The sequence below is a fragment of the Hyaena hyaena genome, unplaced genomic scaffold (assembly GCF_003009895.1).
Source record: "Hyaena hyaena isolate Hyena2069 unplaced genomic scaffold, ASM300989v1 scaffold_210, whole genome shotgun sequence".
NCBI lineage: Eukaryota > Metazoa > Chordata > Mammalia > Carnivora > Hyaenidae > Hyaena > Hyaena hyaena.
Genome location: NW_024080841.1, coordinates 1,938,853 through 1,956,728, shown reverse-complemented (window position 1 = coordinate 1,956,728; position 17,876 = coordinate 1,938,853). Strand labels below are relative to the sequence as shown.

Sequence of the window (17,876 nt, the reverse complement as noted above, 5' to 3'; positions counted from 1 at the left end):
TATAGAATTGAAAACAGAAAAGAAATTCGTTTATGTTTAAGAATATAAAAGTTTAATTTAACAATATTATATTCAAGAAATTCAGTTTAAATAAAATGGAGCCATTAACTACAATACAAACTGATTCAATTCAAAGGAACCTAGGAAGGTACAGATCCTTACCATGGCTCTTGACAAACTCTTCTCTATAAGGCTAACACTGAGAGTAGCTAATTACTAAATAATAACCATGTGATAGGCATCATGCTAAAGTATTTTACATACACGATTCATTTAACCTTTACAACAATTCCATTAAAGCAAGTATTTTTGTACATGGCTTAAAGTGATTAACTTGCCAAGGTCATACAGCTAAAAAGTGGCAGAGCTGGCATTTGAATCCAGGTCTCTGGTGCCAAATCCATCATTCTTACCCTTTACCCTATAACTCACTGTGTGTTGGGAATATACTGTGTAGAATTTCTTTAAAAATTAGTATATAGCACAAAATTTAAAACATCTACCTTTCCTTAAGCCTCTTCTAGAACAAGGGTAATAGTCTTCAGGTTTCATAAAATTTCTAGGATAGTACAAAGTTTATGATACACCAACTGAAGGCAATATAATATGCTTTTTGCAAAAAAATACTGATAGTAGGAGAAAGGTTTTGTGATCAGGTGTGATCTACAAACCCCTACACTGTTTTTTTCATTAGAGGACTTTTTAAATGTTTAATAAACCAAGGTTTATATAAATTTCCTAGACTACCATATATAACACTTCTCAAACTTTTTGATGATCATCTCACAGAACCACTAATGTTCTAGGTAACATTTTGGTACCTTAGTTAACAGTAGCTGATTGTTAATGGAAAATGAGCTGAATGAATTAAGAATTTAAAGACAGCCATCACAAAATTTTAGGGGAAAATATAAAGTTAATTCAAACCCACAGTCTAATTACTTTGTATTATTAAACTGCTGTATGATAATATAGAGTAAATCCAAGATTCTTTAATATCTGTTCTCTCAAAAGTCCCCCCAGTTATCCAATTCAATGTTTTCTTACAACTTTAAAAAATCACTCAACCATTGTAGCCAAAGATTTACAAATTGTGGAGCCCTTTTTCATCAGTCTATTACCGTTGAATTTTGAAATATTTATGGTTACTTTTTCTTCTGATTACTGGAGCCTAACTTAATTAAAATAGACATGTTCTATGTCCTTAATGAAACTTAAAAGCCACTGTGGAAGCCTGGCATTAAGCAAGTAATCTTTTACAAAACATGTAAAATTCCAACAGTGACAAGTGCTATGCCTAAAGTAAGAGGGTTTGCATGGATTATATTTTACTGTTACATGCTTAAAATTATAAGCATTTTCCCATGTTATTTAATTTCTTAAGAACATGTTGGTTCATGGTTATATAGTATTACTCTTATAGACTTTGTTGCACGAGCACTAAAAACATGATTTATCTTAACTTGTTACACAAAAATTGGAACTACAAGTTTACATCTCTCTACTTGGACATAACCATATTAGAATAACTGATTCACATGTTCACAATTACAATTACTGATGAATACCTTTTATATAAATATTTTACTACATCTATAAACACTTTTTATAACTGGTTTCCTGAAGTGAAATTATTGGTCAAAGGGATAAACTTTTTTTTCCTTGTGCATCGTAAACACTTTGAAGTGTGTAAAATGTACAACCAAACTTTGTAATGTAATTTAGTATTTAACAAGGTAATGATTTTTCTAACAGTTAACTCTTATTATATAATAAGCACCATTAAACGCCTTATATTTTATAACTAATTACAGGATCACTCTGAGGCAGATTCTACTATCATTTTAAAATCTGAGACAGATTTAACAACTCGACCAGCATCATATAGGATATGAAACTGGATAGTCTGGCTCTAGAATTTGTGTGCCTTAACATCGATCAATACTATAGAGCCTCTCAGATATAAAAATGTCTTAGATTCCAATCAGTAACATGGTTGAGTGAAAAAAATTAAGTTGATAACTCATTGGCTTGGAGATGCCTAACTTTTGCCCATCTAAGGATAACAAAACACTAGAAAATTAGAAAGAGCTCTTGTGTTCTTTACAGAGCCTTTTATATATTCTGTATATAATTAACATTCAACTCTGATTTTTTTTCTAATACAACATGCTCATTACAAAAATTTTGAAAAATTTTAAAAAGTTAAATCACCCAATTTTCCCATCAAGATAACCATTGTAAATATTTGATATGTACCTTTATATCATTTTTCTACATATCTATAAATACATAAAAAAATATATACTTAACATCCAAATTTTTTAGTTTCAAATTTACTATACTGTAAGCATTTTCCCTACCTCTTTCAAAGACGTATTTTTTATTGGTAGCATAAATGTTTATTATAATAACATAGATGTGCCACAATTTCATCATTTCTATGCTTTTGGAGAGTTTGTTTCAATAATGTTTTGCTATCACAGATGCTTTGATGAATGCTTACTATACACATCTTTAGCCAAATTTTTATTCCCTTAGGATTAGAAGCTGGAAGTCATGAACCAAATAGCAGTTTTAAGGCTCTTAATATAAGCTGATACAGTGCTGGAAGGCTGTGTTCACCACCACTTTCAAAATTAACCCTTTCTTGAATCAGATTTTAGTAAACAATGACATTGTCATTCTATAACTTTTCCATTCAATTTCTCTACTGACTTTGCTGCTGTAATTCAAACACCAATTTGACAAATATACACCGAGTGCTTACTCTGTGCCAGGTACTGTACTAGTGTAATGGTAGCAGAAGACTCTTATATGCCCATTACCAAGCAAATGACAACAGAGATACTCTTGCTATGTTGCCTTACCTTTTCCTCACAGCTGTACCTCTCTTCCAAATTTTTGTTACCAATTATAACTTCAAGGCTATGAATTAAATTGGATTTCAGAGTATGAAAAAATTACAGAAAAATTAAAATGTTCTTGGAAGTAAAAATTGCAGTAATACTTACTTACCAGAAAGGCATTGGATAGGCAAAACGTTCCCTCAAATCGATACTCATGAAAGGAACATATTCAATACCATTTATTTTTGATGTTGTCCTATAAAGCACAAGGCAAAAAATCTAAATGTTCAAGTTTATTTTAACTACCAATCTTACTTAAACGCCTTCAAGTTATATGACAAGGTATGGCGCTGTAATAAAATTAGTGTTGTCACTTTAATGTTGATTGCTTTATTTGAATGCCATTTTCACAAAATAGTTGAATACCAAAAATAACTGATTCAATTCAATTCAGTGAGAGTTATACTTTTAAAACTAATTTCCTGGGGTGCCTGGGTGGCTCAGTCAGTTAAGCATCTGACTTTGGCTCAGGTCATGATCTCACAGTTCATGGGTTCGAGCCCCACGTCAGGCTCTGTGCTGACAGCTCAGAGCCTGGAGCCTGCTTCAGAGTCTGTATCTCCCTCTCTCTCTGACCCTCCCCTGCTCATGCAGTCTCTCTCTCTCTCTCACACACAAATAAATAAAAACATTAAAAAAAAAAAAAAACTAATTTCCTTCACAACTAAACCATGGTCTCAAGATAAGCCTATACTAACGACCAAAAGCATCCCTGACACCAAGACACATAATTTAGGCTTCTATCCTAAGCCTAAATTATGAGAATGAGTGATGGGTTGTGCAAGAGGAACCTATGGTCGTTGACAAAGAAATGTTGTGGTGCCTGGGTGGCTCAGTCAGTTAAGCATCCAACTTTGGCTCAGGTCATAACCTCACAGTTTATGGGTCTGAGCCCCGTGTTGGGCTCTGTGCTGATGGCTCAGAGCCTGGAGCCTGCTTCTGATTCCGTGTCTCCTTTGGATTCTATGTCTCCCTGTCTTTCTGCCCATTCCCTGCTCACACTCTGTCTCTCAAAAATAAATGAACATTTGGGGTGCCTGGGTGGCTTAGTCGGTTAAGCGTCCGACTTTCGCTTAGGTCATGATCTCGCGGTTCGTGGGTTTGAGCCCCGCATCGGGCTCTGTGCTGACTGCCAGCTCAGAGCCTGGAGACTGTTTCAGAGTCTGTGACTCCCTCTCTCTCTGACCCTCCCCTGCTCACGCTGTGTGTGTCTCTCTCTCTCCTAGAAATAAATAAAACATTAAAAAAAATAAAAAATAAATAAATGAACATTAAAAAAATTTTTTAAACAAAATGGGATTTGTAGTAGCTTTGCATATTTTGTGTATGTGTTTGTTTGTATATAATGACTATTCCCTTCTGTTTCTTTCCCTCATTTTATTTAGAAGTAGATTCAGGGTAGCTTCACAATTTAGTCTTGACTGACTTTGAGGACTAATTAATACAGTAAGCAATGGCCACAATGACTGTGTATTCTCATTTTGAGAGGATGAGAACTTTTCACCTGTACGAAGGATAGCTGAATTCTGTTAGGTAGAAAGGGCAGAGTTGTTTTGCTGTAGCATGAAATTCAAATGTGTATAGAAAGGGGCATATGGATGCTGAATAGCCTCAGTGTCAGACTGTTACTTATGGTCTCTCAGCTCCAAAACCGCCCTTCTTTGGCCTGTGTGTTGCGCTGGTTCACGTGCCATTTTTCTAGGCAAAATGAGTCATGTTAGTAGAAGAATGAGAATCTTCAGTAGGAAAAAAAACTGCCTTCTGGTGGCTGCTAAAAACGAAGGAAGTCTTTCAGTTCAATCTTAGGGAATTAAAAGTGACACTACATGACTTGCACAGCTCTGAGCACCTTGGATCTCCTCCAACTAAAGAAAAGCCACACTGGCTCCAAGATTTAGCCCATCTCTACTGGCTCAATATGCAATCACAAGGGTTTCCACATCTTTGTTGCTTTGCATTTTTAATATCCCCTCAGGCTACTTCCAGACCCTGAGTTGGCTTCCTAAACCAGGGATTGGCAACTGTTTTCTGTAAAGAACCAGACAGAACATCATTTTGGCTTTGTAATGAGGTCTCTATCACATATTCTTCTGTGGCTTTTTTTTGTTTTCTTTATTATAACCCTTTACAGACCATTCCCTTTGCTAACCCAGGCCTAAACTATTTCAAGGTAACAATTTTTTTCCCCATTAGAGCTCTGGTTACCAGCTGCATAGATTAGGAGTGGTCTACCATAACTCTATTTTGTTGTTTAACCTTTTTAGTGCTTGATTTTAAAGTATGCTAGGATTTTCAGAAAGATCTATCTAGAAATGCTAATACTAGAATATATTAGAACAAATTTTAACTATTTCAAGTTATGGCTATATGGCAATATAATTTATAACTGAATAAAAGCACAATATGCTGTAACAATGATGTAAATACAACTCAGCGAACCTAATGAAAGTAAATTTACCTGTGTTGATTATGTTAACAAAATTATTCATTACAATGAATCACAAACTGATTTACCTGAGAACTTCTATTTCTTCTGCTGTATATCTCTGTCCTTGTGCATCACATGACTGTGGACTTATAAAGGGTTGAGGTCTTTCAAGGAAGGGACTAGTCCCTAGTGGAAAATGTGCTCTTGTTGGTGGTGGCTTTGGTTTGATATTTGTTGACTTGATTTTACATAATGGTTTTGTTAATGGTTCACTCAATGCTTCTGCTCTATAATAGAAAAAGGTACAGAAAAATTGTTTTAGTTTTTAAGCTTTCCAGAAAATAAAATTTACTTCAAGAATCAATCAAGCATTCCTAATGTAAAATCAGTATATATAAGATTCATACATCCCAGTCAACAGTTCACTACTTAAGCTATATCCAACAGTTCACTACTTAAGCTACTTCCAAAGGTTAAGTATTTCACAACAGATAAACATTAATTGAAGAACATCACTGAGAACATTAATTGAGCATTTATTGCACGTCAGATACAATGCAAGGTAAGAGAGATATAAGAATGTAGAAAATGCAATCTCTTCTCTTAAGGTGTTCACAATTTTGTGGGGAAAGAAAGACCACTGCATCAAAAGTGACAGATGCTAGAAGTATTACATGCGAGTGAACACAGAGCAGAACATATTAACTTAATGACCAAGAAAAGAGGGTGAGTCAAGGGAGGTTTTTCTGAATTGATGTTTGAGCCGCAGAAGTCCACCTGAGAAGTGAGGGAGCATTCTAAGTAGAGAGAAGAGCACGTGCAGATGTGCAGGAGTATGAAAAAGCATAGCAAGTTAAAGATAACTTCAAACAAATGGATGAAGCTCCTATAAAAAGTGCAAATGAGAGGCAGAAGGAGATGAGATCAGGGGCAAGAATTGATCGTGGAATGTGTCACACGGTGTTCAAGGGAATTGAGGCTTTGTTTCGTCAAAGGTTCAAACAAAAGTTCTTAACTTGAGGTCCACACAGGAGCTTCAGGAATCTTGTGAACACTCTGAAATTACATGAGATGTCCACAAAAAAAAAAAAAAAAAAAAAAAAAAAAATTTATGTACATATTTCCTAGGAAGAGGATCCATAATTTTGAACAATTTTTTGACTAGTGAAATAAGTGAAAATGGAGAAGATATGTGTCACAATGGAGACACTATGTGTCAAGTGCTCATATCCTCATGAATCTGGAAACAAACGTTAGATGATGACAACAAAAAGGAAGGATGACTCTTATACCTCAATAAAAAAAAAAAAAGAAGGGCTGGGGGTGGTACAGCTACCTAGTCAGACCCTCAAAGAGAGGTAATTTTATTAATTCATAAATAAATGTAATTTACATCCTTTTCCTTCATCTATAACACCCTTTTGAAAGAAGTAAAATTCTCTTGTGCATATCTATTCATTCTCAAATATCCACTGAGCACATGCTATAGGTCTGACATTAGCTAAGTGAGGTGGTTTACAGCATTGAACAAAACAGACAAAATTCTCTGCACTCACAGTTTACATGGAGGGTTGGGGTTCAAAGGGACACACACATTAATAATAAACATGATAAAACTGGTAAATGTCACATACCTTTTAAAGTGGTAAGGGCTTTGGGAAAAACTTAGAGTAAACAGGATGAAAGTACTGGAGGAGATTCCATTTTAAATAAAATGGTTAGGGCAAGCCTTACTGGAAAGTTGACATCTGAGCAAAGAGTTGCAAGAGCTACACATACTATGTGCTTTGGGGTATGTGATAGTAGCAGACTGGCTCAATGTCAATTTCTCTAATTTTAATAGTAGTTCTGGAAGGCTCTCTAGAAATCTGGTATAACATAACAGAAAGGAGTCTTCCACTTCAAATATCATATTCGTTTCTGTTTTATACATTGCAAACACTAAATAAAATGTGTCTTGACTGATTTGTTACTTCTTGAATTTAAAGCAGGGAAATAGAAATCAATAAATTCACCCAGAGGAAGAAGGGAGACTTGCTCTAGATCTCAGGTTAAAGATGGACGTTTGTTACAATGAACTCTACAACACATTCAGAGAAATCTGTCAAATTTAAATAACACAGTACACTGCCATCCATGGATAAGAACTTGAGTGACCACAACTCACCTATCTAGTGCCTGTCGAGCCAACTGTTTCAGTTTATTTTGAAGAGTTTTATCAGCAGTTTCATAAGACTTAAGAGAAAGAGAGACAGATATTCTGAAGCATAATTTTTTCTTTGCTTGATCCATATTTCTAAGCAAAAAATTTATAATGCAATATATTTCATCAAATAATGAGAGAATAAACAAAGATGACAATTTGTTTTCATCCTTAAAGGTTCATTTAAAATAGCACTGAAAACTTGTTGCTGCAGTAAGCTTTAAGACCATGTCATGTGGTAAATGAACCACAACTGTACAAATACGGTGCCACGGAGAGCTGAGCGGCAGGAGCCTCGGGAGACCGGCACTCACCCTCAGTCTCAGGCTCCTACAGAACTCAGGCAAGATGGCTTCCCTGAGTAAAAAGCCAGTCCTCTGACAATGCTGAGAACACCACTCGATCATTCCACCTCATATTCCTATCAAATGCACTGCTCTCTCTCATGCCCTCGATGTCCCTTAAAGCTAACTGTCCCAACCAGGGTCCTCAGGAGACAGTAAAAGCTACTCAGCATATAGATCTTACTTTGCAACACAATAAAGCTCTCCTAAACCACTACCTTATATTTTAATGTATGAATTTTTTTTTTTAAATGGGGGGAGGTTTATTCTAAATTCATAGATTTGTGTTGGTGAATTCTTCCTATAATAAGTTAATTTCAGGTACGTGGGTTTAAACAGGTTAAAAAAATAATATCTAAAACTGAAAAAAAATTGCCTAATGATTCAATCTTAAAACTCAATTTTTTAACAAAATATTAAAATTCATCATTAATTATCTACTCTTTATATTTTAATGAAGAATGACTTGATTATATTTATTAAAGATACGGTAATTTTAAGGAATTGTTAAATAAATAAAATTCACTAGTAGGAGAAGAAATTTCTTAGCATAATCCCACCAAATTTAAGTAGTAGATATACATACAGTTTTCAGACAGAGATCTACGGCTTCAGTATACAATTCGATAGCATCTTCAACATTCCCTTTTTCATCTTCGTCAAAAGCTTGTGTAACAAGGAAATGAGCACGCTCTAAGTCCAACTGATGTTTTGATTTCAAAGGATCAGCACTCTTTGACTGAACTAGGATAGGAAAAAGGGCCATACAGATAAAATATTACTTTTATATGTATATATATGTATATCTCTAGGAAACACTATTTTAATACATTTAAGACTTTATCAAAACTTTGTAATTTTTCATTTTAAAAACTTAAGGTCAAATAATAAACCTTAAAAAATGACTAATTTCTCTCCTTTCAATCTGAATTTTAAAGACTAAAAAAAAAAGTCCCTACTTGTGTAACTCATCACACAATACACACGAGAGACCAAAATATCAAAAAATGTATTATTTATTAAAAAAGCTTTTTCCCCTGAATTTATCTTTGCCAGCACTTTCTTCCTTTAAAAAATAAAACCCCTTCCTCCTCACATACCCCTGCCCTGTCACCAAAGACAAAACAAAAAAATTTGGAAAGTGTTAAGTCTAAAGAAACTCAATTGTATTTTAAGGAAATTACAACAATTTTTTTCAATACAGACAATTACTGAGTGACACAGTATCTTAGGCCCTGATGATAAAGTTCCTGCGGTTTCCTATTCATCTGGATCCAGGTTAAATAATCATATATTTTTACTGTTCTTTGAAATAAGTATTTGTTTTTAATATAAAGGTTTATATGGGACTTATTTCAAGAATGTAGAAAACTCTTACAACTAAAGAATAAAAAGACAACCCCAATTTTAAAAATGAGTGTGATGATTTGTGATGATTAATCATATCAACTTGTGTCAACTCTACTGGGTGCCTAGATACTTGTCTAGACATGATTCCTAGGTACATCTAATACAGTGATTCTGAATGAAATTAACCTTTGAATTGGTAGTAAAAGCAGACTGTCTTCCCCAATGCAGGTGGGCATCATCTAATCCCCTGAGGGGCTGAACAGAATAAAAAGGCAGAGGAAGGGAGAATTTGCCGGGTGAATTTGCCCTCTCTAAATGATGGTTGTTTTTTTGGGGGGAGGTCTTTTCCTGCTCTAGGGACTGGAACCTGGAACTTACACCATCAACCTCCTTGCTTCTCAGGCTTTCTGACTTAGACTCAACTATACTACTGGCTTTCTTAGGCCTTTCTTGCTTGCAGACTGCAGACAGTGGAACTTCTTAGCCTTCATAATGATGCTCTGTTATGATTCAGTTCCTTATACTGAATCTCTTTACATCCTATTGCTTCTATTTCTCTGGAAACCCCTGATTTACATAATAGGCAAAATAGCTGTAAAACCATTTCTCCAGAGAAGATATTCAAATGGCCAACTGGCCCATGAGAAGATGCTCAACATTAGCCAGCAGGGAAATGTATATGAAAACCAAAGATGCCACATTTACACCCATTTGGGGGGCTAAAATTAGGAAAGAAAAAAATAACAAATGTTGACAAAGATGTGAAGGAAATGGAACCCTCATTCATTGCTGGTGGAAATGTAAAATGGTGTTGCTACTTCAGAAAACAGTCTAGCAGTTCCCTCAAAAAGTTAGACATAAAACTACCACATGATCTAGGAACTTCACTTCTGGGTAAATACCAAAGAGAACTAAAAACCTATGTCCACACAAAAACATAAAGTCGAATGTTCTAAACCGCATTATTCACAACAGTCAAAAGGTAGAAGCAAAAAAATGTCCATCAACAGATGAATGGATAAACAACACATGGTATACTGATAAAACTGCATTATTATTCAGCCATAAAAAGGAATGAAATATTGATACATACCACACAACAGGGAGAAGCCCTGAAAACATTATGCTAAAGAAGTCAGACACAAAAGGCCACATACTGGATGATTCTATTTACAGGATATGTCCAGAATAGGCAATTCCAGGGAGATACAAAACAGGTTAGTGTAGTGGCTGTTAGAGGATAGTGGGCAGGAGGAATGGGGGGTAACTGCTAATGGATAAGAGTTTTCTTTGGGGGCAAAAAAGTGTTCTAAAATTACTGGTGATGGTTGCACAATTCTGGAACTATACTAAAAACCACTGAGTTGTATACTCTAAAAAGGTGAATTTTATGGTATGTGAATTAGATCTCAATAAAGCTGTTATTTAAAAAAAAAAAAAGCTTTACATTTTGTCTTTTAAAGGTATGGTGGTGATTTTTTAGAACTGTAACTCTCAGTAACACCTCTCTAAAGTATATGCTCATTCCATTTATAAAATGAAGACACCAAATGTCAAAAATGTTAAAATATCTAGCCCAAAGTTTCTCAGCCACATATGACTGAACTGTTCAGAATAATTCTTTGCTGTAGATTGTCCTGTGCACTGGAGGATTTTTAGTAAGATCCCTGGATTTTACCAACTGGATGCCACAGTATTCTTCCCACCTCTCCCTATTCTAAAACTCCAAAAATCTCTCCAGACATTGCTCAAAATCTTCTGAGGTGCAAACTGTTCCCAGTTGAGATTGATCTAGCCTAAGGTTTTGTAGCTACAAGCTACAATTTAGTTCTTTTAATTCTAAGTCTTGAGCTCTTTATACTATACTGGTAAATTTCAAATTGTGTGATCCTTCCGCACCCAGAAATCAACTTATCTCTCAAGAGCCTCCTGTCAGCAAAATTTGTTTTAAACATTGTCTGAAATATTTACCTGAAAAAGGATTCCTTTGCTTAAAATGCTAATTAAACTATTGGATTCTCTACAGATTAAACTCCATTTGTTGAACAAAATGGGTCAAAAAGCTGGCAAAACAATTAAGGTACGTCAGGCTTTAAAATCCTTTTTGAACTCTACTTCTGTTTCACTAGCAAGTCTTTATTCCTCAAGAGATTAGAGTTGTCACAGTCCATGCCTAAATATCACATTTAAAAATATGTGATTTATAAACTTATTTGGCTGGGAAAACAGAGTTACTTTGAATTTCGTGGTATTTGAATATACGAATCAGCAGAACTTTGTATTAATCGAGGCCCTGATACACAGGCAGTTCACTTTTCAATAAATGCAATTTCTGGGCACTGTCTTAAACTAAACTACCTCATCCTTAAGAGGATTATCCTAACAAGAAATCCAATGATGGGATATCTACTACTTTTTCCTAACCATGTGCTAGTAACTGCTCTGATCTACCCAGAATGAGTGATAGAAAATAGCACAAAGTCCATCAGGAAATGCTGAATAAAGAGTCCTCTAAGCTGCTTGTGGTTCTATTACACAGTCACAAAAAAAAAAAAAAAAGAAGAAAAAAAAGGGTTAAGAAGAGCTCTTAATGAGATGAATCCATGTTTAAAACAAAATATCAGTAGGTGATCACTTCCTTTTCTACCATATGAACAGCAGATTTTGACCACATATCTCTAACTAGTAAAACTGTGATCATTGAGCCTGTGTGCTTGTTTCCCAGCATTTGCCATGCTGTTTACTATAAAAATAATACAAGTTGTTCCAGGTTTCTTCTTACATGTTGCTTTCCAAGATATGGCTTAAAAAAAAAAAAAGAGTTTAGTTAAGGTTTGAGATTGAAGATACTAATACAGAAGAGGCTACAAACACTGTGCTGAGATCATTTACCACTGAAGAGATGACCCCTGAACAATGCAGGGGTTAGGGGCACTGACAGAATCCGCACATAACTTTTTACTCCCCAAAAACTTTACTAATAGCCTACTGTTCACTGGAAGCCTTACACACTGATAAACACATATTTTATATGTTATATGTGTTATACATTATTTTCTTACAATAAAGTAAGCTAGACAACAGATGTTAAGAAAATCATAAGAAAAAATATTCAGTTCCATAAAAAAAGTCTGTGTGTAAGTGCACCTGCACAGTTCAAACCCGTTTGTTCAAGGGTCAACTGAGGTCATTTAATCTTAACATGTGACAGATATTTAAAAAGTAGACTTTAACAGGGTCCTAATCCTGACTCTGCCAATGATACAGTTTAAATATGGGTAATTCAGTATCTCTGTACCCCTGGGAAAATTAGAGGAGACTGGACTACATTATCCCTAAGGTTCCTGCCTATCCTATCTATCACTTATTTCCATTTTATGACTTATAAAGACATGATTACCAAAAAAGAAATGAGCAGCAAGAGTAAAGATCAAGATGCAAAAAGGAAAAGGAAAGAGCAACATAAGAGGCTATTAAACACTGTATATGTCAACTATACTTAAACAATAAAAATTTAAAAAAGAAAAAAGAAATATAGGGGGAAAGGATGTGACAAGAGAAGGAAAAAAATGACAATTAGTAGTCCTTTACTAACCTGCTGAATGCAAAGCCTGAACTCTTTCCAGGTACTCATTTATTTTTTCTTGAATACGTTCTAGGCTGGATCCTGCCATCTCAGCATAAATTAATGCTTGTGCAGCTTCCTAAAACAAAAACAAAAAAACCCAAAAGAATCTAATAAATGAATTAGAATTTGAATTTTCTCTACCACTTTCTAACTCACTACTGCTTTCTACAAATGACAAAATACAGTGTTTAAGACAGTAGTTAAGTAGGTTTTATATAACCCTTCAATAACTTTTCTTCAGTTCTCAATATTCAATTTTTTCATATGTTAAAAAATTTATGAACTCAAATATGAGAGATTATAAACATCTTCTCAGGATAGCTGTATCTTCTGTTTACTGCTTTCCTTTTTCTTTATGCAATAGTTCAGACTTAAAATTATATACCTTGAAAATATGAATTAGGCCTGAAAAGCATTAGAATAAATATATAATAGTACCTGTTACTACTGGTTACTACTAATAATCAATAGGTTAATGATAACCGATAAAATTAAATGTCAAAAGAGATTATAAGAAATTATAAAGCTTAGGGTGCCTGACTGGCTCAGTCAGCAGGCTATGCGACTCTTGATCTCAAGGTTCTAAGTTTAAGCCCCATGTTGAATGTTGAGATTACTTAAAAATTTAAAAAAAAAAAAAGGAAATTATAAAGGTTAAATATCTCACAGTGGAAAGAAAATCTTTTTCTCCATGGAAAATATTGCCAAAGGGGGTCACTTTTTTTTTTAAGTTTATTTATTTTGAGAGAGAGAAGAGAGAGAGATCAGGCCAGCTGGGGAGCGACAGATCGAGAGAGAATCCCAAGCAGGCTCTGCACTGTCAGCACAGAGTCCCATGCAGAGCTGGAACTCAAGAATAGTGAGTTCCCAAAATCAAGAATTGGACTCTTGGGGTGCCTGGGTGGCTCAGTCAGTTAAGCATCTGATTTCAGCTGAGGTCATGATCTCAGGGTTTGTGGTTTCGAGCTCCACATCGGGGTCTGTACTGACGCTCATAACCTGGAGCCTGCTTCAGATTCTGTGTCACCCTCTCTCCCTGCTCCTCCCCTGCTCATGCTCTTGCTCTCAAAATTAAACAAACATTAAAAAAAAAAAAATAAAACAAGAGTCAGACTCTTAACTGACTGAGCCACACAGGTGCCCAGGGTGGCACATTTTAAAGCAGATTTCAGTTGTATGGAATCAACTTATTTAAATTAAAACCTGTTTTCATCTTCCCCTTGTTTTAATACTCCCACAGCCACTTATGCTGTGGCTAGTGAGGGAGAGCCTCATTCTCCCCATTACCATTTAGGATAACAGGTTACAAATGCTATGGCGAGAAGGACCACAAACAGGTATCTCCAAGTAACACCACCTTCCTAGCAACTACCTAAGCATGTGCACTTTGCACAGACTGATGCCTAAATTGTCTGGATCCAAAGAAGCCAGCTATCTACTGAACAGAACTTTCTGAATACAGTTATTGGAGCAGAGGTTGTTTCACTGAACTTATTAACAAAATCAGTAAGAAAAGTATGGTTTTGATCCAAATGAGCATTTATTAAAAGGCTGTGGGGGAAGGAAGATGATTTCCTCAGATTCTGGAACTCAAGACATTTCACAGGAGAAAAAAAAATTACATGTAAACACTAAATATTTTATCTTATGTACTATTATCTAAATACAATACAGTTTATTTCAATAAACTTATATATGTATAAATATTTCACACCTCCAATTATGTTGCATACAAACACTGATTTTCAAATAACTATCTCCCTTAAAAAAAAATAAAGCCAACTAAAAATTGCTGATATCAGTTTTTTTATTCATTTAATCTATATATGAAAATAACCCTCACAGAACAGTATAAAGACAGAAAACGCTTAATATCTGGTAAAGTTTACATAAACAGTTGCTAAAAGCACACTTTTCTGACTTTCTCAAGGATAAAAAATTCTTCACGCATGCAATCTCACAGCAAAACAAGAGGCACTGTGTGGTATTTTCTTGTGCTTTAGACAAAGCTATTTTATATGGCACTATTTTGACCTATGAATATCTGTCAGTTTTTTCACAAAAGTAAAAACACACTGAATTTTAAAGAAATACCACCTTCACAAAATTGTTCAAAAAAAGTCCAAAAGGAATGATTCTGAAACACACCAAAAGTCTAAATATGGATTACTAAATGAAGGCAATAAATAATCTGAGAAAAGCAAACCACACATCACTAACAGCGTACACGTTTGTATAAAAAAAAATTACTACTACCGTATTACCAAAGTCCGACATTCTTTCTTTAAAAAAAAAAAAAAAAAGACTGTATCACGAGGATACAGCTACCTCCACTAGGAAGCAGAGGCCATGGCGAAAGCTGGAGGGGTGTATCTGCAATTCCTCAGGACTGGAGGGCAGAGGGTGGACTGTGGAAGATCATATTTAATTATTCTGCCCCCAGTAACTTAGGAATAAACAGCCAAGAAATGTGCAAACCATTAGTTATAAGGAGATTAATCGCACCAAAACCTAGGATGCTAAAAAATCAGAATGAACCTAAATGCCCATTAGTCTGTAAATAATTACGGTACATCCACATAATGGAATACTACTCATCTGTCGTTGATACGATTATATTAAACAAGCAACTTTAACGACTTTTGAAAGGCTCCAAAACAAAGAACAGGCTAAAATACTATCAACAGTACAATCCAAGTCTGTACGTACAGGGAAGTTAAATCACTATGTTGTTCACCTGAAACTAATGTTAACATTCCCTATTAACTCTACTCACATTTTGGTAAACGTGTGTACGCACATATGCGTAGACAAACATGCGCAAAGATGAATGCTACGATAAGAGACGTGTTATTCTTTTTTAAAACTTTATTTTCTTCAACGAACATGCATTATTTTCATGTTTACCACCGACTACTTCCCACCGGCCATAAATCAGAGCCACATGACAGCGAGAATTAGCTGGCTACTTAACCACCCATACCTAACTACTGTAAGTAGCTCCACGGTGGGCACTGGCCGTTCAACACTGTAACCAGAGAAGTGGCGGCTCCCAAACCGCGACCAAACCTCCCCACGGTGGCAGGAGCCCCGCTCGCCTCTCCCCTGCGAAGGAGGGCAACAGAGCAGGAAGAGGGAAAAGCAAAGCCCAGTGGGCCTGGCCGCCGCGGCACCTGGACCCGCCCCTTGGCTTCACCAAACAGTGCAGCGATCCGCCGCTCACCTTGTAGTAAAACACAGCCTCGGAGTAGCGACCTTCGTGGTCGCGCTGCACCGCCAGCCGGGCGAACTGCACGGCGTCCCGCTCCAGCGCCGTGGCGTCCATGGCGCCAAGGCCCGGCACCGGCCGAGGGAGGGAAACCCTCACGGACTAAGGCTTCTGGTCGACTTCCGCACCTGCCGGGGGGCGAACTCGAGAACGCCGCCAAAAGAGCAGCAAAGTTTATTTTCAGTGACTGAGGGAGGAGGGCAGGCCTTCCCAGCCAGGGTCCGCGGCAACGCCGAGCCGCCCCGGCGCCGCTCTGGCTGGCAGCCCGTACGGCCGCCCCACTTCTCAGCCACCGCATTTCCCCCGCCCCGCCCACCGCTTCCACTGCGCAGGCGCAGCTTGGCCCTCGGGAGTTTCTCCGGAGACGGGGCGGCCAAGGCCGGGCTCGCGGGAGTACGCAGGTGATAGGCGGGGCTTGACCTGCGCGGTGGCAGCGCGCACGTGATCGCCAAGGCTCCGGGGATTGGGCAGGCGAAAGCAGAGCGGAGTCCGGGTGGCACACCTCCCAGTGGTTTGCGGGAGTGTGACGATGCCTACCGCGGCTGTTGCTGGCTACACTTGGCAGGAGCGGCGCATGCGCCTTATGGACCCGTTTTCTCTACTTTTCGATGGGAAGGGCCATCGAAAAACGGTTTCCAGATTCATCTGATTTCTTAAAAATTAGAGACGTAAAATAAGGACATAGGATTCTCTTAAGGTACCCTTTAATAATATTTATTTTCTAAAAATTCAATCATAACCGTATATAGTACCCCCCACCGTGTGTGATATTAGTTGAACTGTCAACAAACAAGGTGATATATCTTCACTTGTACTTATCCTTTGTTCAACTTAATGCTGTTGTAATTAACGGCTTCATTAGGTGATTATTTGATTAATGTCTTTCTCACATGGCAATATGGATAAATGTCAAAATTGAATCATCATGATTCAAAGCAGCAAGACACAAGAGTACATACTGCATGATTCCGTTTATAAAAAACACTGGAAAGAACAAATCTAATCAATAATGCTACAAATCAATGATTGGGGAGGGATACAAGGGAAACTTTTGGGGTAACGGAAATTTTTTATGTCTTGGTGGTGGCGCCAAAATGTAAACGTTTGTCAAAACCCATTAAAGTCTACGTTTTAAATGTGTGACATAATTTTTTCTTAATAGTACCTTAATAAAAATTCTTTAAGTCATAGTCTTCATTTAAACGGAACTCTTCATCGTTTCTTTAATTCTTCCATTTAGTGAAGTTAATAATAACTGTCAACTGGGCTGTTGTAAAAAACACTAGTAAAGAATTGGACTCTGCCTGGAACAAAGATAGTTTTCATCATTAGCAGCTATATACAGTTTTATAACTGAAGCGGAGATGGTTTCTGTCTTTGCCAGTTTTATGCTAGTGCTGAACACAAGCCTTGGGCCACAGCAGGTGTTCAGCAAGTATTATAAAACATGAAGGAGTGAACTCCCCAATGTGCCCTCCTCCATCTTGATTGCTGAAGAATGAAATATAAATTCCTTAGCACAGATCAGAAGGTATTTCAGGACATGAGCTCAGGCCATATCCCAACGTATTTACAGTCACTATCTTGCACAAACTGATTACAAGCTACAGCAGTCAGTTTTACTCATAAGAGGATTTCTATGACTTATGTTCTTCCATTCATTACAGTTTTTAGATTCCTAGTCCATCCTGAAGGAAGTCTTTTCTAGTACCCCTAGGTAGTTGTGACCCCTTCCCGTACTTATTC

At 36.6% G+C, this 17,876-nt stretch overlaps 1 protein-coding gene across 2 annotated transcripts in view; it reads right to left on the bottom strand.

Moving 5' to 3' along the window:
• Positions 1–16,278, bottom strand: part of CAPN7 (calpain 7) — a 41,489-nt gene extending 25,211 nt beyond the window's left edge. For both annotated transcript variants that reach the window (XM_039242228.1, XM_039242229.1), the window contains exons 1-6: positions 16,086–16,278; positions 12,830–12,938; positions 8,471–8,628; positions 7,505–7,572; positions 5,424–5,624; positions 3,019–3,105 (exon numbers count right to left, since the gene is read on the bottom strand). In XM_039242228.1, coding sequence (XP_039098159.1) covers positions 3,019–3,105; positions 5,424–5,624; positions 7,505–7,572; positions 8,471–8,628; positions 12,830–12,938; positions 16,086–16,187 — 725 coding nt within the window. In that variant the 5' untranslated portion in view covers positions 16,188–16,278. The remainder of the gene's footprint in view (positions 1–3,018; positions 3,106–5,423; positions 5,625–7,504; positions 7,573–8,470; positions 8,629–12,829; positions 12,939–16,085) is intronic.
• Between the last annotated feature and the right edge of the window lie 1,598 nt (positions 16,279–17,876).